The 26,569-nt window shown below is 34.5% G+C and overlaps 1 protein-coding gene across 1 annotated transcript in view; it reads right to left on the bottom strand.

Moving 5' to 3' along the window:
* SNTG2 (syntrophin gamma 2) overlaps positions 1–26,569 on the bottom strand; it is a 126,212-nt gene that overhangs the window by 32,700 nt on the left and 66,943 nt on the right. The window contains exons 10-12 of the mRNA XM_085542617.1: positions 24,138–24,267; positions 16,539–16,577; positions 4,266–4,382 (exon numbers count right to left, since the gene is read on the bottom strand). Of these exons, the coding sequence (XP_085398743.1) occupies positions 4,266–4,382; positions 16,539–16,577; positions 24,138–24,267 (286 nt within the window). The remainder of the gene's footprint in view (positions 1–4,265; positions 4,383–16,538; positions 16,578–24,137; positions 24,268–26,569) is intronic.

The following is a 26,569-nucleotide window of genomic DNA, read 5'->3' as shown; positions in this document are numbered from 1 at the left end:
AGAATCTTTGGACTATTATTGTTGACCGTCAAAGGGGATCTTCATGATTCTTACAGAATAAGGTGTACAACCTAAAATGGTGGCTAGTTTGCTATTTGATCTGCTGTTTATGAAACATAATTCAGTGACATGTACTATAACAATAAAGAGGTGAGATATGACATATTTTCTTCTTCTTTTTTTTTCTTTTTTGTTTGTTTGTTTTGATTCCTGTAGGTTAATTTAAATTGTTGTAAATCTTTTCTGCTACTAATGATGGGAAATGTTGACACTGCTGTGCTACTGAATTCTTCCTGAATACTTCAGTCTTCTCTTCAACATATTTGAACTTCTTTCATCTTTTGACTCTCCATAACCTGTTATGACATTTTCAGCAGAGACTGCTAGTAATCATAGATCACAACCAGCAACTGTATAAGCCAAGATTTTCTTTTTCTATGTACATCAGAGAAAGACCATCATAACTAAAGCCAAGTGAAACAGTCTGAATAGCACGGTGTGCAAGGTCATCAGTAGAACATAAATGACATGTTGAGGAATCTTATGGAATGGAAACATAACACAAAGGGGTACTGGAACCCCAAAAGGCAGCTCACATTACTATAGTCTGTAGTATGTAGTGCTGTAGTACGCTTATGTTTAAAATGTTGTTGACAATGGCTGTACATGATCACAAATGATTATATAATTCTAGTCAACAAGAAAATCTGGGAAGAATCAGCACACTCAGAGGACCAGAGAGATAATAAACATGAACTAAGACACAAAAACAGGAATCTGAAGTTAAAATTTTAAGTCCAGGGGAGACTGAATTAAACACAATAGACAATAACACAGTAAGAACAGTTACAAAAATATCTAAGTATTCAGTGAAAGTTGCCTGTAAACACCTCACATTTTCTAAACAAGCACCACAATGGAGTTAAAAACTACACTAAGGTATTCAAATCTTCTTGTTTTAATTAGTTAAACCAAGTAATCTCAGCAAATATTCCAAATATACTTAGTTTTAGATGTATGTATGTATATATATATTCATCAAAAAAATTTATAATTTAAAATAGTATAGAGAAAAAAATAAAATAAGTGCATATTCCACATTCAGGCAGAAAACAGCAAACAGAAGGAACACATATTACCTAAAAAAAATTATGTAATGAAAACAATCACAAAAGATTTGCTTATTTATTCATACTTCAGCACTAAGGATTATACTATGCATATGGGAAATAATGGGCTGCATTTAAAAGAGTATCACTTTTCAGAAGCATCCAGTCCACCCAGAAGTAACAAAATTGTAGAGGTAAAAGATGAAGTGCTTCTGATGGTAGTTTATTTCACTGCCCTCTTTAATACTGGGGAAAAATAAGTCAAGTAAAATTTTTAAGAATTAAAGAGATTATATATATATATATATACACATGAAGAAATAGTCTTGAGATGAACTCTGTAACACAAGTATATAAAGATGTCTAAACTAACAAAAACTAGATGCTACAAAACACACCAAATAGCAGTCAGATCCTTGAAATGAAGTGAAGAAAAATATAAGTTAGAAGTTAACCAGAAGCATCCATAGTCAAGTCTATGCACCACAACTCATTGCCACCTGTTTCTTGTTATTTCACCTTGGCATTATATAAAAGGTGCATTTACAAGTGTTTGGAAATGACATGGCAATTCTCTCTCACATACAAAATGCTGCTAAATTATTAATGATTCTCCACAATGTTTGTCAAAGATGAAACACAAATAAAATACAGTACATTAGTTTAATATATATATATGTATATATCTGATACTGTCAGGCTATTTTTGCATTTATTGTTTTTCTGAAAACTATAAGCAAGATATTTAGTGATTGCCCAGTTGTCTAATTTCAGTGCTATTTAACCACAGAGAAAATATCAGTTTTGTAATTAAGGGCAACACGATTCCAAAGGAATTTTATGACTTGAATTTTAAACACAATACTGAACCATAAGTAAGACATAAAAAATCAGTCATTTATCAGATATTCAATAAGAACAAACAATTTTTTTAATGGAAATTTTTAATCACGTTAAAAAAATATAATAAAAATAATTAAGTGACAGTTTTGAAAAATGCCTCAGTTTCCTCCAGGATTTAAATTTAGAACCTTTTCAAGATCTGAAAATTGGCAGAAATTCATCAGAGTTTTTTTAGAATGTATTAAAATACTGCTTGTATTTTAGCACTTCCAAAAGAATAATTTCTATTTGTGCCATGGTATTTTTCATATGTGCAGTTTTCAGAAGTGTGTCATATTTCAATGGCAGCAAACTGCAAATTAACTCTGCAAGTTTTTAAAATACAGTTAGATGATCCACTTGAGAGGTGCATAAAAAACATTCTCTCATAAGCAACATTTTCTTGACATTTATTTTTATTATGATGCTTCCATATTTTTAGAAGAACCATCTGAGATACTGTTGAAACAGGTTATAAATAGAATGTTACATTTCATAGTATAGAATTGACATTTGGTCTACACTTCCCATTATTTTTGTGCAGGGATAACCATATGTTTCTAATTCTTAAGACAGTTAGCAGCTGTATTTCCACACATGATGTTCTACTCAAGACGAAAAAAAGTAAAAACCGGTTGAAAAGCTATGAGTAAGGAAATTACAACTAAAGATAACTGCATGATTTGCACATCATCTACTCTGCATACACTACAGTAATTCAGCACACAAATAGCAATACAATCAAAGCAACATCTCTGAAATAAAACATAATCAAAAACTCTCATCATGTAAAGATCAGACAAGTTAAAATATTTTATTTTTGTGACAGAACAATCCCATATTTAATCTTTCATTCATAATAATAATAAAAAAGCAAAACTCCATAGAAGAAAGGATAAGAGCAATACCATTAAAAATCTCTAAAAATAGTTCTGCATGGGTTTGTTTGGAGATCTATGTTTCCAGCTACAAAGCTGGGATGTGTTAGAGAACTGGTGTCTGTGTGCAGTATTGCCTGGCAGCTTCTTGGGGGTTGTGGGAATTCAACATGGGGTTTGGCAGAGCAGGTTCCCTCCAGCCAGGGTCCATCCCACCACACATTAAAGGATTGACCCATTCAGCTTATCACTCATTAACCCCCATCTGGGGAAGTAGAAGGTAAAGCAAAATCAAAAAAGCTCATAGGTAAAGATACTTCAGTAAATGATGGAAAGAGGGAAAATCAAGTGTTACACACACACACACAAAAAAAGCAATCACACTCCAGTTCATCATAGTATCATAGTATCATAGTCTCGCATGGGTTGGAAGGGATCTTAGTGCTGCAGAGCAGCACTTCTACAGAGCAGCACTTCTACCACTTGTGCCACAGGGGATTCAAACCTGGGTCCTGGTGTTGCAAAGTGGCATTCCTACCACTGCGCCACTGGGGCACACTACATATGTAGCAAAAAGCAATATGTGCTTTTTGTTACCAAAAAATAAAAATAAAAATAAAAAAAAAATCTAGAAAAACCCTGTTTATCATTTTCTCATTTCATATCTGTTTAAGGTTTTGTGTAGTTTTTGTATTTTAATTGGATTGTAGAAATCAAATGAAAATTCCTTCCTACTATTACTTGACCACTAAAAAGAAAAAGAGGATTGAAGTTAATAGAAATCCCTGGATTTAGAACTTCAGTCAAGAGAAAATGTTACTGATAGTTTCAGCCTATAAGGTTGAAGAGCACATAAAGCAACTTAATTGAAATTGCATTCTAATTTCACATATTGTTCTTTTGACTTGTTTAAAGCAATGGCACTCTGGAAGTAAAAGATTAAAAAAGACCATGTGAAAAGTAACAGGTCAATCCCTTGCCTGTACACTAAATCCAGATCCATCTACTGTTACTATGGAAGTATTGTTTCTAAGTAAAAAAGTGACTAGCAACTCATTACACCTACAAAAACTAAAGAAAAGTTTAATTAAAAAATGTTGACTGTAACTAGCTAAAGAAAAATGTGGATTAAAAACCTTTAAAAAGTAAAAGCACTACATTTCCTATTGGGAATTCTTTGAGCTATCCAGACATGGTATCATTTTCAGAAGACCTTGTAAGAGGTCAAGTAGCTAAAGCTTATTAAAATTAACTGGAGTTTGCAGCTTTAACTTTTGAAATATCAGCTGACAGATCCACCTGGTAACAAGAAGTAAACTCAGAAAATAACAAACAGGTTTCCATTTACAATGGAACTGTAGCAAAACATACTATATATATATATATATATTTTTACCGGTGGAGTACTGAAAATGTAGAAGGATGAACCCTTCAGTGCTAGAAACTTAAATTTGTAGAGCTGAGATGAATCAGTTCCTCCAAGTCTCTCACGTACCCATCCCATATGAACGACCTGTAAAAGAAAATAATTGAAGATCAAGAATCTATGTTTTTAACTAATATATCTGAAAAGGTTAAATCTTACCACAAGGAAAAGCGCTTATCTTAATGAGGATGTATCATTTTCTACATGCTTCCCTTCCTATTACTACCACACTCTTGAATCCCTTAATCATGTCAAAAAGTCAAATCGGCAAAAAAAGCCCACAATGAAGCTTAATATGTACAGTACAAATAGCCTGAACCTTGCTCCTATCCCAGACAATGAAATTAATAGATCCGTATATACTGTGTCTACATCAACTAAAGAGAAAAGGTGGATTTCACAGGGGGAAAAAATAAATAAATCATAAAATCAAGTGTTCCAAGGCATCGAATCTGTCTACATTGTAAGGTTCCATTAAAAATTACCATTTTAAAAGTCACTATATGTGTTTCACTTGAGCCAGCAGAAACCGAGTCCAGCCAGAAATAGTCCAGACAGCACTTTATAAAGATAGTCAAAACATGAAAATACTAGAATTTCAGTTCCTTAAACCTCTAAAGAAATACATCTGAGTAAGTCACAGACTTATCTGACATCTAATAGCTTTCTGTATGCTTACGTTTGTCATTGTTAACAAAGGGTCTCTGTCACACTAATTGTCTTATGGTGTTTCTGTACATGTTATCTCATGACAGTGATTTATGTTCTGCTGGAATTAAATGTCAACTTCATCAGTTACAGAAGTTTTCTCTAACAGTATTATAACATGTTTCTTTAAATTTCAGATAGATTAATCTTAACATAAAATTAAGTAGGAGCACAGACTTCCTGAGGGAAATGCACATTTCTGAAGGAATAATGCCATATTGTGGTATTAGAATATTATGAATGAAGTTCCTCACCTAAAATGACAACCTAAATGTACAGAAAATGAAACCTGAAGTGTTTAAGAGGAGCATGTTACCCTTGAGACTGGTGACCATAGAATGATCTACCAACCTGAATATTTAGCCACTGCTAAAAATTTTTCTCATTTTCATTTAAGGATACACTTAAGAAAAATACAGGGTAACACAGGGGCAGAAATGTTGTAACACTTGTGAATATTCTGAGTCTACAGAACACATCTGGAAGTCAGTGGCAAAAAAGACTGAAAAAAGTGTTTATTAAATCACATGAAAGCCTCAGCATTTGTTCTATGGATATATTTTGTAAAAGAAAAACAAAGCCAACACCACCATCACCATCAACAATGAAAAAAAACAAGTCCAAAGATCCCGAAAATGCATTTTTATTTAATACGTGGTGTGTATAAATGTAGCTACTGCTTTTTAAAAAAAAGTAGAAAAAATGATAGGGAGCAGTTAACAGTATAGAGGCACATTCACAGTTTTGTATCATGAAGATTTCACTTCCCCCCCCCCCCCCCCTAGATTTTTATTACATGAAACTAATAGTTTTTAGCTATCAAATTATCAAATTGTTTTGGAATATTAATATACATCAATACACTGAGCAAGCCTGATTCTACTATACTCTTCTACTGAGCTCCAAGGTCAGTGTTCTAAAAAGTTCTAAGAAATAACACAATTAATACAATAGTCTTTTCAGTTCTCACTTTGCTACTGTGTAAATCCAATAACTCTCATCAAAATGTTGCAACAGTACTAGTCAGAAAAGCTTTAGTGATAGTAAAGGTTTGGTAACAAATTTTAAGACACTTTAACATTTTAACAAAATATGCCACCGTATCACTGATAAATCAAAACAAACTATAATAAGCAGTGCTTTTATCAGCATGATAATATGAAATTATCCAGAGGAAAACAAACAAACAAACAAAAAACAACCACAAAAACCAAAAAACAAGAATATGGTATTCTAGTTTGCATTCTGAAATTCATGATTGCTGACTTGCAAATGCTTGCAATTCATTAACCTGTACAACTACTAAATAATTTACTAATTACATTGAGAAATAAAGGATTTAGCTCACTATAGTTTTTCATTCATCATTATCAACATTGCCATCAGAATCATCATCTTCTACCCTTAAAGCAGCATTTACAAATGAATTTTGGAATTATCCCCAATGTCAAACATAAAAACATAGTCATGGATAAAGTCTTCAGCTTGTACAGGCCATTCAACAAACACCATATATTAAAGCTACATGACTCATCTTGAAACATGTAACTATACATCTAGCCACAAGCCAAACATTCACATCTTCTGTACTAGATCAGAATTTCTTAGAAGGTCTTAGTTGAAACTGAGGGCAGAATTGTATCTGAAGACTGCAACTCCATTTGTCAAGTGTGTATTTACTCCAAACTACATGTCATTTTTACAGTAAAATTTTTAGCTTGATCCATCTAGTTGACAGAAATCAAAACTTGGCCCATAAGCACTGGTCTCAAGTAACTATACTTAAGTAACTAACCATAATGCAAAAATCAACCATAACCTTCTTTTGACTTTCTTACACTTAAAAAAAGGGTACTGAAATTCTCTAACCTGAAGTAAAAGATTTGCTTGCAATGAACATGTTCCTTTTGCCAAAATTTTCCATCTGTGAAATGGGGATAATACCCTTTACTTATTTTACAGAATTTGTATGAAGTCTCTGTCACTCTTGTATTCTTATCTGTGTCTGCAAGACGTGGTAGTAGTGCCAGACATTATAGCCGTGATTTAGTGTAGCACTTAATCTTTTATGTAATTCTCTTGAGAATGTATTTAGCTACCAACACAGACTACAATTTTTTATTAGCTGCAGACTTACTTTTGGGCATGTATTCAAAGTTTTTTGCTGAAATGGAACTGTTTTATTATTTTTATTAGTCACACAATACTGTGATCACTCTTCCCATATTAGACCAGAATCATCTTTAAAGTTGATTCTTCACATCAAAAAGAAGTGGTGTTTTTTAACTACTAACAACCATAAAGTGAATGCTAAGCTATCCCAAGGGTTGCTTGTAGAATCTCTTTCAATCTCAGACAAAAGTGAATAATACAATAAATAATACAATAACATATCCTCTGGAATAGAATTGGAGGGAATGTGAACCTCTTTCTGAGGGAATTGTTCACTGAACTACTACTACATTCTAATATTGTATTTAACTCCTCATTCATGTAAATTCTTATGAAAAAATACATCAATATGGAATAAGGTCACCTATTACTTTCCAAAAAGTTAAACAATAATACTTCAGTTACATATCTTTAATACTAAGTAACATTTAGGTTGGATGTTAGCAGGAAGTTCTTTACTAGGAGAGTGGTGAGGTGCTGGAACAGGCTGCCCAGGGACATTGTGGATGCCCCATCCCTGGAGGGCTTCAGGGCCAGGTTGGATAGAAATGTGGAAGTTGGGTGGCCCTGCCACCCTCCGGGGGGAAGGGGGGTTGGAGCTTCATGATCCTTGAGGTCCCTTCCAACCCAGGTCATTCTGTGATTCTGTGATTTCAAATACACTGTTCTCTGCATTACTCTGCTTAATGGACACAACTTAAAAAACTTCAGTTTCAGGAAGAACTTATATTAAAAAACAAAACAAAACAAAACAAAAACAAACAAAAAAAATCCAGCGAAATATATATGATCAAAGCAAACATAAAACTAGAACCATTAAAAAAACACTGAGAACTTTTTTGTTTTTAAACTTCATTATAATTCCCAAGAAATATCAGAAAATGATCAACAGTTCTTCAGTCTCTATTTTCTAAGAAACCATTAATGAGCTTCACATTCACAGAAGGAGGAAATAATTTTATACTCCAAAGGAGAAATAAGAAAAAGCCAGCCTGCTAACTTATATCTTACAAAAGAAAACACACATATATCCACAATAACTGGATTTCTTGTCTGTTACCACTGTGGAACACCTATCTATTAAAACTGCTATTAGTTAAAATGCTGTTGTCTTTCCTCAACTGTATTAAAAAAACAGCTGCAAAATGAGTGTCTACATGAATTTGGTTCTTTTTGAATGAAGATGTGAAAAAATTCAACATGTAGCACATCTGTAGATCACCCAGTAACCCAGTGAATATTAACTGACATCTCAGCACATAAATACATTTAAGAAGATAAATGCAGTGTATCCAAACGGCACAAAAGTTTTTTGTTTGTTTGCTTGCTTTAGCATTTCTGTGTATCTAGGAGAAAAGCAAAGGTTGAGGTTTATGCAGATTGTTGGATCAGCTAACTGAATAAGATACTCTCTAGAGGAAAGAAAAATCAACCAAGATAGCTGGAAGATTTGTGATGAGCTCAGTAGTAACTGTATTACTGTTACTTTTATTGATTGAGGATAAGGGAAAGGCAAATTAAAATGCATGTACTAATGACCATATGAGTTTGAGAGGAAAAGTACGTGTAAATGAAAAAGACAGTGGAAAATATACTCAAGTAGGGGAAAAAAAAAAAGTAGTTTAGGTTTTTCTTCCTACTGAACAGAAAATACAGGAATATGAGAAAAGAGAAAATTAAAACAGAAAGAACAAACAAAAGCATTTTATATAGGTATATGAAGTGGAAAACATGGTAAAAATATTTGGAAGGAAAAAACATAAAGATAGCACCAAATGCACGCTTGCCCCATCCCTGGAGGTGATCAAGGCTAGACTGGATGGGACTCTGTGCAGCCTGGTCTATTATTAGATTTGGAGTTTGGTGGCCCTGCATGCAGCAGAGGTTAGAGCTTCGTGATACTGTGGTTTCTTCCAGCCCAAGCCATTCTATGATTCTAAGATTCTGTGATAAGGAGAAAAAAAAAATGTCTTAAAAACTGAAGAAGGAAAATAGAATTTCCTTTATCAGAATCAGTGTTTGCTTAACTTCTGCATATGTATATAAATTTTTAAAAATTCTTTTTTTTTTTTTTTCAAATAGAAAATAAGATCTCTTACTGACTGGTTTATTAAATGGCCATTTAAACAAAAGAATAATTTTTCAGTTCAACATTAATCTGCACTGAACAAAAGAAACCAGCTTTTAATATTTAATACCAAGCTGTTCATGGGATCTTGAGCAGGTAAGTGAGAATTTAGTTGACTGTCAGTTTGTGCATAAGAAACTCAGCCTGGGGGGGGAAATAAACAAAAAACAAACAAAAAACCCCCCCACAAAGTTCTGTTATTTGGATTGAATTCTGACATTTGAATTTTCAATGAGTAATGAGGCATAACACTACAAACTGTACCATTCTCAGCACAGCTTTCGCCGTTGTATTTCCATAGTACATAATCAATTTAAGACTACTCTCCAAATCTGTGTGGAAAATTAAGGACAGAACATCAACATATTATCAATTCTCTACTGTGATCTAATATGCATCGCAAAGGTTCCTGTAGGAACAAAGAGAACAGCAGCACTCATGAGGAGACACAAGTCAGTAACAAAACGTAATGCAATCAAAGCAGGTAAATGTGTGCCTCCAGTGGCGCAGTGGTAGAAGTGCCGCTCTGCTACACAGGAGGCTCAAATCTCGGGAGTTGGACTCTTGATGATCTCTAAGGTCCCTTCCAACCCTCACAAGAATGTGATACTGTGAAATGAAACTTATTTACACTTGTTATTTTCCTAGAGCCATAAAACATCTCATTGCTGAAATGATTGCAAGCTTAATGTGTTACATTTGATAAATCTATCAGTACCTTTTATAAATATTACTTATATTTAATAGTTACAAAAGGTAAATGAAGCATAACAGTCAAGAGGGAAATAAAGGAAGAAATTCAAGCACATCTCTGATGTATGAAAAGTCTAAACAGATCAGTATACTTGTATTATTAAAGTGAGATAAGAACCTACAATTGATGCCAGCTTGGCCTGCAGATCAAGAACCTGTGTTGTTCCCTGATGCATCACAGAACAATACAAAACTAAGAAAGCAAAGAGAAGTACGTCTTGAGGTAACTGAATAAAATGTTTATAGTCCTTTTGAAAGCAAGTGGTACACCTTGTTTTGAAAAGTACACAGTGTAGGGAAGAAAAGAAATAGATCTCCTGTATCTCTATGGCCTTCTCTATCTGTCATTCACATACATTAAGATCATATCACATCCTCTGGGTAGTGATAATTAGTTTACATCTCTACTTGTTTTAATATGGTGACAGTGGGACTTGGGGCAGATGACACTAACGATATTCATAATTGTCTTCTTGTTCAGGTTAGGATCCAGACTAAAAAGTTCACTCTTGAAAACATGTAGTAGTAAATGGCATTTGTGAAAAGAAAAAAGAAAAAAGAAAAAAAAAAAAAATGTCTGGGCCCCACAGACAATGATAAAACAATAATATATATTCTATAGCTTAGTGCAATAGTGGCCCTATAATTGGTCTGAGTCCAGGGGCCCTTCCACAGTGCATAGTTGCCTGTCATGTGAAAGGAGTGCCTGGTGAGAAGCAGGTGGCATGCAAATCAGTTTCCACGACTAAACATCAGATGTATCTGTCCTGTCAGCAGATGTAACTAAACAAAGTGTATGTCTCTACTCAGTTGAGAATACTAATCTATTAGCCTTCTGTCAGACTTCAAAACTGCTCTGTAAGAGCCTACCTTTTTCTCTGACAATATCTATGGTTCTTACTGGAAAGAAGAATCACACAGAATCACAGAACAGTTTTAATCTGAGAGGGGTCTCTGGAGGTCATTCAGTCCAATACCCTGTTTGTAGCCAATGTAAATAAGCTTGCTCAGCAATCTATCCATGTGATGAGTTTTGATTATCAACATATATAACATAATATATGGCATAATAATTAATATAATTTGTTTTATAATAATAAACAAAGATGGAGATTCCATAGCCTCTCTGAGCAACTTCCTCTGGTGTTTGATCAAATTACCAGAAGTTTCAGAACTTGAACACATTCACAGCTTCTCTTTTTAGGAGATCGTATGTGTTCAAATATTTAGTGATCTGGATAGGAAAATATTTCAGTTCTCTAACTGAATCTAGAAATCAAGAAAAACAACTATCAGCAAAACAAGACCCAGATTTTTAAAATCTTTTAAATCCAATTATAAATACTTTTCCTTTCAGTTTAGTCAGTTAAATTTTATGTTTCCAATATCAAAGTCTTATCTTGACCTCTTAACATTGTACTTTCCCCTCTGTCTTTTCTTGTTAGTTCTTCCAGTGCTGTTTGTCATTTTCATAGACATCATTTCACAGATTATTTCTGCAATTAGAATTAATTTTACCTGAATTGGAATATCCTCTTTCCTAATTAGATTTCATTCTTTATTCATGCTGCACAGTTGTTCCTTTTCTCACTTCAAAAGCAACATTCATATCTCAGGAGGTCAAATGCTATCTAACTATCGTGATTTTCTTCTTCTGTAATAGAAGATTTCCAGTTCTTGCATTCTTCAATTATATTAAACAAATTGGACTATTTGTGTAGCAGGAACTATCTAAACTAATTAAAAATGGAAAATTCATGTCCTCATGCTTTTGGTCGTATATGCCAATTTTCTATCTTAACAGTATTACAACAACAAAAAAGTATGCCTAAAAAGCTATTCTCTTCCTCACCAAATACTTAAACTGTTTCTTCTGCCATTTAGAAAAAGGAAAAAGTCTTTCAAAATACAGCTACTGCAGAAGTGTACTCAAAGAAGAAAACTGATGAAAATTCAGTCTAAGTTTCCTTTTACATGTCAAATAATCAAATAACGATTCTGCTTAAAATGTGTTAATCTTAATTGGAGAATCATTCTGAAGGAGGACTCAGTGTTAATCCAGTGAAATAGTTCTATACATTCTGACAATCCACAAGGCATACTCTAGTCTTTCTGACAAGGCATATGGCAGAAAAACACAATAAAAAGGAGAATACAGAACAATTGCCATTTTCTTTAACAAATTCTAACAGCTAAGGAAGACAGCTTAACTAGAGAAAATGACTTCTGATGGAAGCCAGAGCTACACTGTGCTACACACTGCCAGAGACATCACAGAAAAAAGCTAAATGCTGGAAGAAGCAGACTTCATTAGGATAAGAAGCACTACTGACACTTTTTGAACATTTCAACTTAAATAGGGGTACATTTCCTTCACTGAATCCATTCTACACTTCTTAGAATCCAATGCTTAGGAATCCTGCAGTTTCAAAGACAAATTTAAGATATACTATTTCATTAACACACACACAAAATGGAAAGTGTTAATGCCATGGAAACTGAGAAATGTGTGTGTTTTAGACAACGTGTCACATTTCATGAAATAAGTTCAGAAAACACAGCTGTATAATTTCTTGGTTTGTTCTGGTAAGTCTGGGAAATTCTGCCAACTTTTTTTTTTTTTTTTTTTTTTTTAATCTGCAGCAGATATACTCTCAAAAATAAGTATAATAATTATTTACCCCACAAAAGTACTACATAATAGCTAACTGACTATAGGTTAAAAAGTTCAAGTGCTTTGAAGTGGTACTTATCTCTTAGAACAAGTTGTATTTTCAGTGGAAGAGAAGAATTCCAAGAAAAATCTTGGAAGCAGATCAAGAGAATTTCACTAGAATTCTCTTGCATAGCTGACCTTTCATGCAAAAGAAGTTAAAATAGCAACCAAGGAACACTGCAAGTCTACTTTGAGAGGTTACTTTATGCTTGAAAGGATTTAGTTTTTCTACCTTTCTACAGTTGCAAATTACAAATTTTTTGTCTGCAAGAATCTAACTTCTCCATACTAACAGTTCAGATTAGCTGACTTTCTGAGCACATGGCACATTTTTAATTAATCTTACAATAGTGTATATATATATATATAATTATATGTTATATATAATATATATATTATAGTGTGTTTTTATTTATATATAATATATATAATATATATATTATAGTGTATGTGTGTATATATGTATATATATACACACACACACTATAATATATAAATATATATACTATTATATATATATATATACAAAATCAAGAGAAAATGTTCATGGTGTACCTGGGACAGCAGCTCTACAAGGAGGAACAACGGGAAAGCTCACCATATTGGAAAATCTCCTTATTCAGAATTAGGACCACATAGTCATCAAAAATAGAGGGGGAAAGGGGGCTTCTGAGAAATACAGTACATTACTTCTGCAAAATGCAAAGCCCATTATATATATCTATATATATTTGGTAGAAGATGCTTCCTTATTGACCTAAGGATCTCCAGGAAAAGCAATTGCAAAATTTCTCTAGGGCTTTATTAGCTTTGTAAGTGATAAGAAAATGTCTTATTATGTCTAACATGAATTGCTTGCTGTGAATACATCAAAGCATTTTTAATTTTTTTTTTTCCTATTAAGTTATTATATGAAATCATTTACTATATATTAAAATTGAGATTATTTCTGTCTGGATGAATTAGAAAAAAAAAAAAAAAAGAAAAAAAAAAAGAAAAAAGAAAAAAAAAACCTTAAAATTTCTTAAGTTCAAAACCAGGGAAAAACCACCATGACATAGAACATGTAGGTTGTGTGGCATAATTTCTTGCCTTCTGCACTTGTTATCACTAAGCCTTAAGTTAACATTCTTGAAAATTTCTTTTATATCTCTGTATTCTATTCTTAAATTTTGAACCCCCTTTTTTTTTTTTTTTTTTTTAAGTCTTTCCATGCAGGTCATGGATAACCTCTGGTCAGTATTTCCTCTGAAACAGTATATCATCACACACAGTACACCTGCCAAGGCCCTACACTGAAACAACTCTTAAAGTAACTTGGTACATACAGACTAGGATGCTTGCGTCTTTCTCCAAAGCCACAAAGCTTTGGTCAGCCCTGGTCTGACATTAAACTGACAAGGTAATACCTTGGGAAACTGTTGGACATTGCAGAGAGCACAAGGGGAAAATTGCTTGGCCAGTGTAGGCCTGTGGCTAATAATAATGGGATAAACTAGCAGGCCAGATAGATGAGTAAGATGTTTCAGGAATTCTACTTAAATGAACAATGTCAAAATACAGTAAAAAAGAGTAAAAGCCTATTAAAAGTGGAGGTGTTATCACAGTTTATAGATGAAATACCCAAAGAAAAATGAGAAATGATTAAAAAAAAAAAGCATAAAAAATAAGGACCAATGAGTAGATTAAAATTTAAACAGACTTTCTAATATCTCCAGGCATCAAAAATTTCCCTCATAGTGTAACCTGAGATTTAATCATTTTTGTTAGTACCAATTGCAATAACCATCTGTTGCAGTTGACCTTTTTAGTGAAGGCTGACTTCTGATACACTGAGTTGAAGACAAACATTTATCTTTGTCTTTTTCTAAGAGGCTTTTTTTGTTTTGTTTTGTTTTGTTTTTTTGTTTACAGGTAAGTTTTGTTACCTATCTATCTATCATTTGTTGATGCATCTTAATCTGCTTCCTCTAGTCCTTCCTTGTCACACACTGTGCTTTTATGTATGTTGTTTCTGTATTTCATTTTTTGTTTGATTTCCAACAGAGGTTGAGAACAAGCTGAAGGCAACTCTCTCTTTATTTACTGAAGACATTTTAGAAATATAAAAATAAAAAATGATCCAAACTTCTGTTAATTCAATTAATGCAGTACTGCATCCTTGACTCTGGTTGTGAAGGCCAATGAATAATTCTGGAGAAGTATTTCTGCAGTGAAAATATTAGATTCTTCCAGTGTTCTAAATTGCTGACTTCTGTAAGTACTGAAAACCTTATAATCACTACAAAAGAGAAAATGAAATACACATATGCAAACACAGAGGCAGAGTTAGAGAGTTCACCTTTTCCTCCAACTGCAAAAATCAAAACAAACAAGGCAAGAGTCATCACAGGAAACAGTGAAAATTCATTTTACACCATAAGATTATATAGTCTTAGTTAATATGTAATTAATATTTTACTATTTCTACCACAAATAAACTGTTTCAGTGGAAGACAAGAAATGCTTGTATTAGTTTTAGAAAGACTAAAAAGAAACAGCAAACAAAATTTAAAACAAAACTCTGGGAAGTAGCTTTTCTGTTCTGAGAATTTACTACTAATTTACTGCTTCACAAAAGGCATACAGCAATACAGCAGTGTAACTTTTAGAAAATTGAGTTCCCAGTCTAACTGCCTGCTGATAGCACAGAATCAAGTGCTTTCAAATCTCTAAAGAACAGTAATAAATTACATCAGGTAGAATCAAAAGTTACGGTACTTGGAAAATGGTGACTTCCTTCATATTCAATAAAATAATGCACAACCTGGCTCAGCCCTCCTTTCTTCTGAGATCTACACAGGTTATACAGCCACTTGGAGCCACAGCTTTAGCCATTTTTAAATTTTTATAATACCTGTATACCTGCTAAATACTTGTAGTTGTGGAGAAACTGGCATTGCACAGGCTAGGGTAACTAGGCTAACAAATGACAGTTCAGTGACATATAAAATGACAATCTGCCACGTTAGTAATAATTATTTATTTATTCTCAGTAGGAAGTATTTTTTACTCAATTTTTGACATCAGCAATAAAATTTTATAATAAGTTACTTTAGTAACACATTAAATATAGAAGACATCTTGCCTAGTCTTCAGTTTTTAATCCATAAACCAAGGATTGGGCTCTTTCTTCCTAAGTAATGGTTCAATGCCAGACAGATGCTGTGAAAACATACATAAAATGAAATTTTCCAATAAAACCTTCAGAATATTTCCCAAACATACAGGATTAACGTGAAAAAAAAAATAAAAAAATCCTAAACATTGTATTTTACATAGTAAAAGAAAAAGATCTGTAAGAAATAAGAAGGCTTCCCAGTGTGATAAATTCATTTGGGTCTTCAGGACATTTGGCTAGCAGGAGCAGGAGCAATAGCTCTCCAGAAGTCCTAGACAAATGATGATGGCAAATATGCCTCTGCACAATATGTTGCATCCAAATCAGATTAGATCTGTACCTTGTTGGCTATCTGTGCACTATGTGAGATTTAAACATACGCTTAACTTTTCAGACTCAATGTGATTACACTGCATGCAAACATACTTGCGCTTACCATGGTACAGTTCTAAGTTACTCTGTACCCCTCTGTCATGTATACACATTAAGTAAAACAATTCAGAACTTAAAACCATAGAAAACTTTAAGTATTTGCAAATTTAAGCACTGCAAATTTTTCAACTTAACAATCATTAGAAAATGTGGATAATATAATGAAAGTCTTACCTGATCTGAAGGAGAAGAGCATTTATTTGCCATTTTCATCTACAGAACAGAGAAGCAGAATACTCAGAGTTATTAATAAAATGTTATGAAGTGCTTCTATGATGCAACTAGCACTGAGATAGTTACTAAACATTGTTAATAAGCACTGTATTCACTTCCAAATAATAAAAAAATAAATAATTCCATGCATTAATAGATTATCACTATGTATATAAAAAAAAAAGACTCCAAAGTTTTCATGAAATCCTTCATAAAGATTTTCATTTTTGAATTTAAGTTTTCCACTCTGTGTGAAAATATTGTACTGTACACAATTTACTTACAGCCATAATGCATAAGGCATGACTAAAGGTGAAGAAAACATTGCTTAGAATTTCCTTTAACATTCATTATAAATTACTTATCATTCTTTTTTTCACTGTTCAGATAAGAGTTAGTGTGATTTTAGATTTTCTTTGGCAGATGATGTCTGCTGTTTGCAGAGATGAGCTGTGAGCAAACCCTGGTGGATACTGACTCATTTAAGTGAAGTATTAGTAAGTATACTAACAATATGGATTCTAGAAAGAAGACAGAATTACTGGAAATACAGACTCCTCTACATGCAGGTATATAGACTGCAAAAAACTGCACAGATGATAAGTATTTCCAATGACCTCGTTGGCACAAAGCCTATGTTGTAACAGACTAAAGGTTTGTGATAAACACCAAAAGCTACAATTATGCATGGGAAAAGATACAATTGCTACAGGAATAGGGCAGAAGAAGTCCAGAATCTTGTCTTGTATCCTGGCAATAACAGATTTGTAAGATGAAATCAGCAGATAAGCAGAGCATGTTTGCTCAGCCTTCTTTCTTCCTTGTTCCGACACAAACAGGTTAAAAATAGAAAAAACAATAAGACTTAAGGGTGAAGATAAAGACATTTTAATAAGCAAAGGAAAAAGGAAAAAAAAAGAAGTGATCCAAAGGCAATCTCTCAGTGTCTGCTGCAGGCAATCAGATGTCAAATCTGTCTCCCAGCAGTTGTGGAAGAATAACACCCATCTCTTTCTACTGACCCATGCTTATTGCTGAGCACAACATTGATGGTATGGAATATCTCCTTGGTCAGCTTAAGTCATCTGTTCCAGCTCTGACCCTTGGCAGTTTCTTGCTTTATTGAGGGTGGCTCAGAGTGAGAAAAAAATGCCTTGATGCCATACAAGCAATGACTAGCATCAGCCGAAACACTGATATCAACACAGATTTAGCCACAAATGCAAACCACTGCACCATGCAGGTAATTCTATCCAATCCAGGTCCTGGACATCTGCATGCAAGCAGCCAACAGGCTTTGTGTTACAACTAATTACATAGGCCTCAGGATGTGCCAGGGTTTGCTGAAATTCTTGTGGGATCTCTGAAGCTGTTCAACTTGCTTACCCATAAAATATCAATATAATGACCATGAGACTGTGGCTTATTTGGTTTTCACAAAATACCACTGTGGGTCATAATGATATATATGTACACATGCACACATAACTAATAGATGGTGATAGCAAGTAATTATTTTGCATACAGTGAGTTATCCATGACTGCAAACAAAATGGCCCTTGAACAGAATGTGAAGTAGGAGTACAGGATGACAGCAGGGCCCTCCACTGTACATACACAGGCTAAAACCAAGGCCCTAGGTTAGATGAAGTAATCAGTCAACCTCAATCCATCATGGGCCACCAGGACTTCTTCTCCCTGCATATTTTTCAGCCTACTTATATTGTACTGTGTGGTCAAACAGAACAGGTGCACTGATGAGAACCGACAGGTGGAGCTAACTGCAACTTAGGGGTTGAGCTGGCCAAGGCTGACCTGATGAAAGCCTGGGTCAGCTTCCAGGCCTGGCTGTCACCCTGTGCTGGTGGGAGAGCTGGTAAGACTCCCAGAGGGGCCCTACCATGCTCTGCTATGCCTTCCCAGCACCCCAGAGGAAGAATGGGAACAACCAGAACAGAGATAGGGAACTGCCTGCAGATGTGGTCATGTGCTTCACAGCACAGATAAGGACAAAGAGTGAGGACTGAAGGGGGACCTCTAGTGTGGCTACTTACAACTCTCACACACAGCTCTGCTCACAGCAGCCAAAGCCATTGTCCTGCACCACGGAGCAGTGCTAGAGGTGACCAGGAGCCCTGGCGAGAGGAAAAGGTAGCAGAGCTTCTTGGTGTTCTCAGGGCCCCAGCAGTATCAAAACAGTGGGTACTCAAGAACTACACTGTAATGTGAGCATTTTTACAGGACATAAGGAAAAGACACCTGCTCAACTTCAGCTATAGCTGATCAGTGCTTCAGATACAAATACATGCACAAAGTAACTACACAAGGGACAAGCTATACAAATTGAAAACATTATTTCCCTGTAAGTAACCAAATACATGATAAATACTATCATAATATAAACCAATGCATATAATCAGAGCTAGCAGTCATCCTATCTCCTTCACCTTCCCCTCTGGTTCAGTCAAATTACTTAAGCACTCAATATAACAGGAAGTATTTTGCTTCCTTGCATTTTATTTTATTATGTTTCGATGAGCCTAGAAACCTGAGTATGAGACAGGCAATGCAGTTTTCCTGGCGAGTGAAGGAAGAATACTACAAAGAACATTCTCATCACAAGTCCAGAATCCTTCTGGACTTGTACAGGCAATAGGAAGGAGAAGCTTCCTACTCCACAGCATTTCACTGCACAGCCTTAGCTCATTCCCTATTCAAAGCAGGAATGGCTGCAGCCCTGATGTAACTGAGGGGAGCAGAAAGATCTCCTTCCGCATCATGTTACATCAGGAGGAGAAAAAAGTCTGCACTCTCCACTTTGCAAGGCAGCAGGTGCTCTCTATATTCCTGCACAGCTGGTGCATTGAGACAGGAATACAAATGGAATAGGCTACACCTTGCAGTGACTGTATGAGTTGTCAGCACTGCAGTATAATACCTGTAGACATTAGGAGAAGCTAAAACTGAAACATTGGATCTGCAAAGACAGCAGGCAACTTTGAAGTATTAAGCAACTGTAATGACTAAACTCTTTTTAATGAATACACACAGGAGCAGTATGGGGATGAAATCACTTGAACCACACACCTACATCTAAATATCTCTCAGGTGGGGACTTACCCCACTATTCACAATGTCAATAGTAATAATTTTACATCTGATAAACCTATACTATCTTTCCAGTCAGCAGAGAGAGAAAGGAAGATCTAGACAAGTACCTATTTTTTCTTTTCCAGCTCTAAGAGGGTTGTATGCAACTGCTTATTTTTGGGCTAAATTTAGGTGATGAAATTCCTATCCTTATTGACTTGCCTTTACAATCTCAACAGTTTGGTAAGTAGTACTTTCAAATGTGATTTTCTGAGTTTAAAATTAAAAAATATATATATACAAAAATGGAAGCAGCAAGGAAGTATCACATTTTCATCCCGTCAGTAGGATTGTTTGTGTAATCATTGAAACAGTCCAGTTTTTATATTGCTTCTTGCAGATTACAGACACTCAAGGATTTTATTTCCATCTGCATCTATCACATATTTTGTTGTATAATGAATGGAAGCCTCTTTCTTTTCGTATGTAATTTCAAAACTCACTGTTCTTAGGTCAGAAACTTCTCTGTAATGTGACAGAGATTCTCACTTATATATATCTGTACATTTAGGCATAGTAGAAAGTGCTTAAAAAATATAATGTGCACTAAAACAGCTGTCAGAAGCAAATATCCCTGTTTTCAAACCAAATTTTAAATTTTTACCATCCTCCAGTGATGCTGCTGGAATTATTTACAAAAACCATAAGTACTGCTTACAGAGGAACAACTGCATCATTTTCATATATGTTTGTAAATTATTCAGCTATTTGTGACTAATGTACTGAAAAATAACAGCTTTAAAATATACTGGGGAAAAAAAAAAAAAAAAAAAGGAAGAAAAAACTTTAGAAAGTTATAAATATAATGTCTTTTTAATGCAAATGAACAGGCAGCATTAAATTTGGAATGACAGAATCACCAAAGTTGGAAAAGACCTACAAGATCATACAGTCCAACTGTCCACCAATTAACAATATTTTCTACTAAACCATACTCCTCCACACAACATCTAAACATTCTTTAACACCTCCAGGGTTGGTGACTCTATCACCTCCCTGGGCAGCTCATTCTAGCACCTGACCACTGTTTTGGAAAAGGTGCTTCTTGTTTTAGATGTTTCTGCCTGTAATTACCACAGTAATATTTAGTACTATGTTTGAAAAAAAATTATTAAGATCTATAACAAAAGCTTCATACGTTCAATAGCTGACTACTTGGACAGTGCAAAGCAGAAGTTGTTAATCCAAAAAACTCATGTAAAAATCATTCTCAGCACAGCACTGCCACTTCATCCTAGAAAGAACCTTCTAACTAAACAAATAAGAACAGAAGGAGTGAAAAGCAGATGCAGATTGAGTTGTCTCCTGTGCTTTTGGATTTGATAGTCTCTGTTTCCAGCCTCCCTTTGGTTTCTTCCACTGTACCTCTTCCTGTGAGAAAAGGGGTGTATGAAGAAATAAATATGAGGTTTTGATTCACCAAAGATAAATATGGAAAGCCTGGAGAATACTGAGAAGTTTGTGATTGAAACACAAATGAAAATGATGGAAAGATTCATGTGAGTGGAACAGTGTGTGAAATACAAGAATTTGAACAGACTGGTGAATAATTTGGAGCAAGGGTCCTTAGCAAAAAGCAATCCACTGCTTGTATTACTGTTACCAGGAGATTTCCCTAGCTAAAAGTACAAGGCATGAATCAGTAAGCAGTACTGAAAAGACACCCTTACCTCTTTTACTGTGCTGTAACATTCCCCATGCTTCTTTTTTTTTTTATGAGAACTATCATTATTTTTCATCTACTGATCAACACTTCCTAGCATCCAGGGGTAGCAACATTATGCAGCAATGATTCTCCACATCTTCATTACTGAAAGACAACTCCTCCTTTCTATTTTATCCCCAGAGAGCTTGCCTTTGCAAAGAAGATATATGTTTCAGTACTTCAAAAGAGTAGTCTGACACTCGCAGAAGTGTCACACTGCGGTAGTTATTTTTATACTGCCTACAATAGGCTTGTCTTCTGGCATAACCAGGAGATCTGACAGAGAGCTACCTGTTGCTGAACAAGACTGTTAAGTGGCAAAGTGGCAAAATAAAATATACTGGGAAAAGGGTGACATGAAAGAGAGGGTGCCCAGTATCACAAGCAATTTAAGAACTAAAGTTCAAAACAAAATTATTCAAAATGGTATGCAAAAGTACATGACATAGGTTGTATATAAAAGGGCAGCATTAATAGGCACAGCTGAATTAAGAGTGATCAAGCTGCAGATAGACTGCATCAAGTCAAGAAATAAATATTAGCAAAATCTAAAACTGAGCAGAAGGAAAATAGAAGAATGGAAAATATTGCTTAAATACTTAGCAATGGACCTGGTAAGAACACTGGAGCTCTGCCAACAGTATCAGTGAGAAGGTCCATTGTGATTGAATATCAAGCAAATAATTTATGTAAAGATATGAAGGCATGGGACAATAATAAAAAAAAATATATATATATATATATTTTAAGGGTTTGGAAAAGTAATTGAATTCAGTGTCAGCAAAATAAATAAATTAACTTTTAAGTAGATAAAAGATAATGTGAAGTAATCTCTCAACTGGTAGTGATTCTCTTGAGGGACTACAGGAGAGGTGCAGAAGGAAAAAGGGAGGAAGAACTTCAGATTTCTGAATTATGATAATGACAGCAACAACATTTTGTGAAATGATAACAGAGAGGAAACAGAAAGCATCCAGAATGAATTTTCAAGAAGATTAATCCAAAGGCCTTGACCTGTTTGCTGTGGATGTCAGACACTCTGTGTCCCTTGCTTTGCCTCCTGAGAGGCCATGAGCAGCCTCTCGCTGCCTTTTTCTATACACTTATGCTGCACTCCAACTTCATCTTATTGGTCTTAAAAAAAGTAGTTTGCATTGAAATAGATGCTATTATGCTATTACACCTCCTGTTCTGATTATTAGTAATTAAAACAGCACCGTGTCCACACCAGTCCAGCCACAGCACAGGCTACATATCTGACAGTGCCTGTCTGTCAAACACTAAACTTAAGAAGTTTACTCTTTTCTAATGTGATTTGGACAGACTTCACTCTGTAACTGACTGAGAACAAAGAATGCATGAACTTTTAGAGTTAAAAAAAAACCAACAAAACACACAACAGATTTCTTCTCTGAACAGCCACTTAGAAGAACACCAGGTGGACTAAATTGTTTACAGAATACATTATTGTGATAGATAACTGAGATGACCAAGACAAATACTCAGTATAAAAAAGAATATTGCTGGCAGGTTGCAAAACCATTAAGATATTGTGTATTTGATTTTTTCAAATATATTGACTCAGTAACCAAATGTTAAAAAATAATTAATAAAATAACTATTTTGCTCAAATGTGATTACAAATAACTTTTGAAGACTGGAAAAATAACTTCTATTTATAATCTGGTTTGACCAAAGACTTATGTTGAAACCCAATAAAAATTATACGAAATATAATTAAAGAACTAAGCAACAATTAATTTACAATAAAAAACACCAATTAAAGATATCTACTCTATCAGATCAATATTTATAAGCAAAATTACAGTCTGAACACATCTAAAAAAAAAAAAAACAAAAAAAAAAAAAATCAACCAAGGACTAAAACTTGTGCAGGCAGTTCTTTCAGGAAGAGCTGTACACTTCTTTTTTCATCATTGATTTCTACCATTTCAGAAAGACTGAAATAAATTTTCAATATAGAACATGTTCTAGTTGCCTATTTAACTCTATGATTCATTCTAGGATCTTCGATAATTTCCAGTTGTTCTTCCTTGGAATAATAATGTCCTGTCCAAATAATGATTTTCTCTTTCTCCAGGGATTATTTAACACTTATGCCTGCAACAGCAAATGTCACTTATAAATTTACAGCCTGAACTTATACCAGGATAAGCACCCTTACACTTTGACAGAGAAGGATGAAATAATATGATTTTAAATAAAATAACTAGACAACTCAGAGAAGTAAAAATACCATCTCCCAGTAAGTCACAATTCACTAGCTTCTATTCTATTCTAGCTATTAGCTAGAATTTCCACATGCCTACTTCAAAATCAATACTCATTTCAAGCACATTTTAATTACAAAAACGTAAACATGAACTATTCGAACTTATCTAAAGCTTTGTGAAATGATCAGGAAGGATCAATATTTTTTCTTTAAAAAGGCCTTAAAATAATAATTAAAATCTGAATTTCTTACTGTTATTATTATTTATTTTTTTTTAAGTAACACTGCAAGTCTTGAAAACTTCTTGGACTTTTGATTGATCAGACAGCAACTTCCTGTTGTTTCCTTCGTCCTTATATATTTGAATATATTTTATGTGTTGTATCTTAAGTGTGAATTGTTTTCTGCCCTTGGAAAATTGGATATAATTTTACAACAGCACAGACAAGTAAATATGCAGAAAGTAACATACATTTTGCAGTGTCAAATCACTGATGTTAGTTGATATTGCTCTCAGCCAGTCAGCACTCTCCTGGGCTGTATAAAACTGAAGTATCCCAGTACTAACTCCATCGAGTGCCAGCACTTCAAATGCATTAGATCTGCAGTAAGAAGAAATATATCCATAAAGGAAGATACGTCAGTTTTCTGAAACTGTCCAATATTTCTTAGCGTCTACAGTATCTTAACTTCTGAAAAGAAAGGCAACAAAAAGAAGGATAATAATGGACAGTATCAGGAGCAACACATACAATAAATACTTTCTCTGTACAAGCATCTATATGTGCTGATTATTTACTTCCCTAAAGTATATAGACTACATTTATTATTTCTGATGTTAGGGTACTGTATTCAACAAATATGCATTAGATCTTTTTGAACAAACATAAACATTATTGAAACCAAAGTGCCTATTTTTCTTTATTGTGTTTTGGTTTCATTTGCTAGCAACATATATGCTGCAGCAAACAGTCCTTCCAGTTTTAATGGCTTTGAATCCTGTATTTTCCATATACAAATCAAAGCAACATTTCCTTCAAATTATTTTAAGACGCAAAAATTAGAAAATTGTACTTACAAATTTCTTTAAATCATTTTTGAATGTAAGGAAGTTTCTCATAACAACATGTATATGTGCTAAGATCCAACTGTGATTTATTCAATTTTTATGCATACTTATTTACAGCAACTTTGTTATGCAGATGCCAATGTCTTCCTTACTATCTGCACTATATTGAGTACTATGCATCTATCTCTGAAATCCCACACACCTGGATGAAGGTGGAATACATTCCTTCTCACATACTATTAAAACTTTCAGAAGGAACAACATAAGTTTCTTAAGTAGTGGCATGGAAGTACACTGGTACATGATATGCAATAGTTTCATCAATTAAATTTCACACAGTTGCATAGGTGACTTCAGTGCCCATGGTTATCATGATAATTAGATTTCATTTAAATCCTTGTATAGAATTGCAGAATATCCGGAGTTGGAAACGACCTGTAAGGATCATCAAGACCGGCTCAAAGTCAGACCATATGTCTGAGAGCCATCTTCAGACAGTTCTTATCTTCTGTAGCTCAGGGCTGTGACCACTGTGACCACCACAACCTGCCCACTACCATCTGGTGATGAACCTCTCCCTAATCCCCACCTGACCCTCCCTTGATACAGCTCCACGCTGTTCTATCAGGTCCATTCACTGTCACACAGTCCACATCACTGAGCAGAGATCAGTGCTCCTGTGAGAAGCTGCAGGCCACCAAGAGGCCTCCCCTCATCCTGCTTTGCTATAGGGTAAACAAACCAAGGGACTTAAGACCCTTGCCATATGTCTTCCCCTCTATACCTTTCCCCACCTTTGTAGCCTTCCTATGGACACTCACTAGGAGTTTCATGTTATTTTTGTAGTGCGGCACCCAAACCTGCAAATGGTACACAAGGTGAGGTCACACCAGTGCAGTATAGGGCAGGACAATCCCTTCCCTCACCCAGCAGGCAATGTCATGTTCAATGCACCCTAGGAAATGGTTGGCCTTCCTACCTGCCTGGGCATGCTGTTGACTCACATTCAGATTACTGTTGACCAAGATCCCTTTCAGCAGGGCTGCTCTCCAGCATCTCATCCTCCAGCTTGTACTTATAGCCACTGTTGTGCTTAAGTTTCATTTGTACATAATTTGTAGAATACTGTTGCTATCTGCTATGTTTACACAGTTGTTGTATTTATACTTCTATGCTATACTGGTTTATTTGTGGTACTATACTAGAAATAAACAAACTATTGAATGAAGAACACTGTTAAGTTATGGAGTTGTTTAACCTGTGATCCTCTTATCCAAGCTGAAATCCTCTACTGTTTACCTTATAATAAACATCAACATAAGCATTCAAAGTGACACAGAGTGGTTAACAGACAGTTACTCACTAATGACTGACAGAAAAAGTTATTTTCCTAACAGTTGTAAGAGTTCCGATTATAAGCATGAAGAATTAAAACTACATACTCGCTAAAAATAGTAATATAAGATGCCCATCGCATACAATATTAACAAGACCCCAAAATTTAATATACAAATATGTACATCAGCTGATAAATACACTTTATTGTTAAAGTATAAAGTGGCATGATTGCAGCTAGCAAAAACAATGTCCTTTGTCTAAAGGATTAAATCCATAACAGCTGATTCCCTTGTCCTCCTTTCATGATAGAATTACCATGGTATCTACTACTACTTGACATCAATGGCACAATTCTATGTCACTTTCATTTCAGCAGATCTGTTTTACCTCTTTGGAAAGAAAGAAAAGGTCAAAACAAATCTTTATTTTGTCTTCTGGTGAATAATCACCTCTTAAGAATACATTTCCCTGTATCTAAAGCTCTCAAAAAGATCCCA

This window comes from Coturnix japonica, chromosome 3 (genome assembly GCF_054131305.1).
Source record: "Coturnix japonica strain WE chromosome 3, WE-NBRP24, whole genome shotgun sequence".
Lineage (NCBI taxonomy): Eukaryota > Metazoa > Chordata > Aves > Galliformes > Phasianidae > Coturnix > Coturnix japonica.
This window is presented reverse-complemented; position numbering and strand designations above follow the sequence as displayed.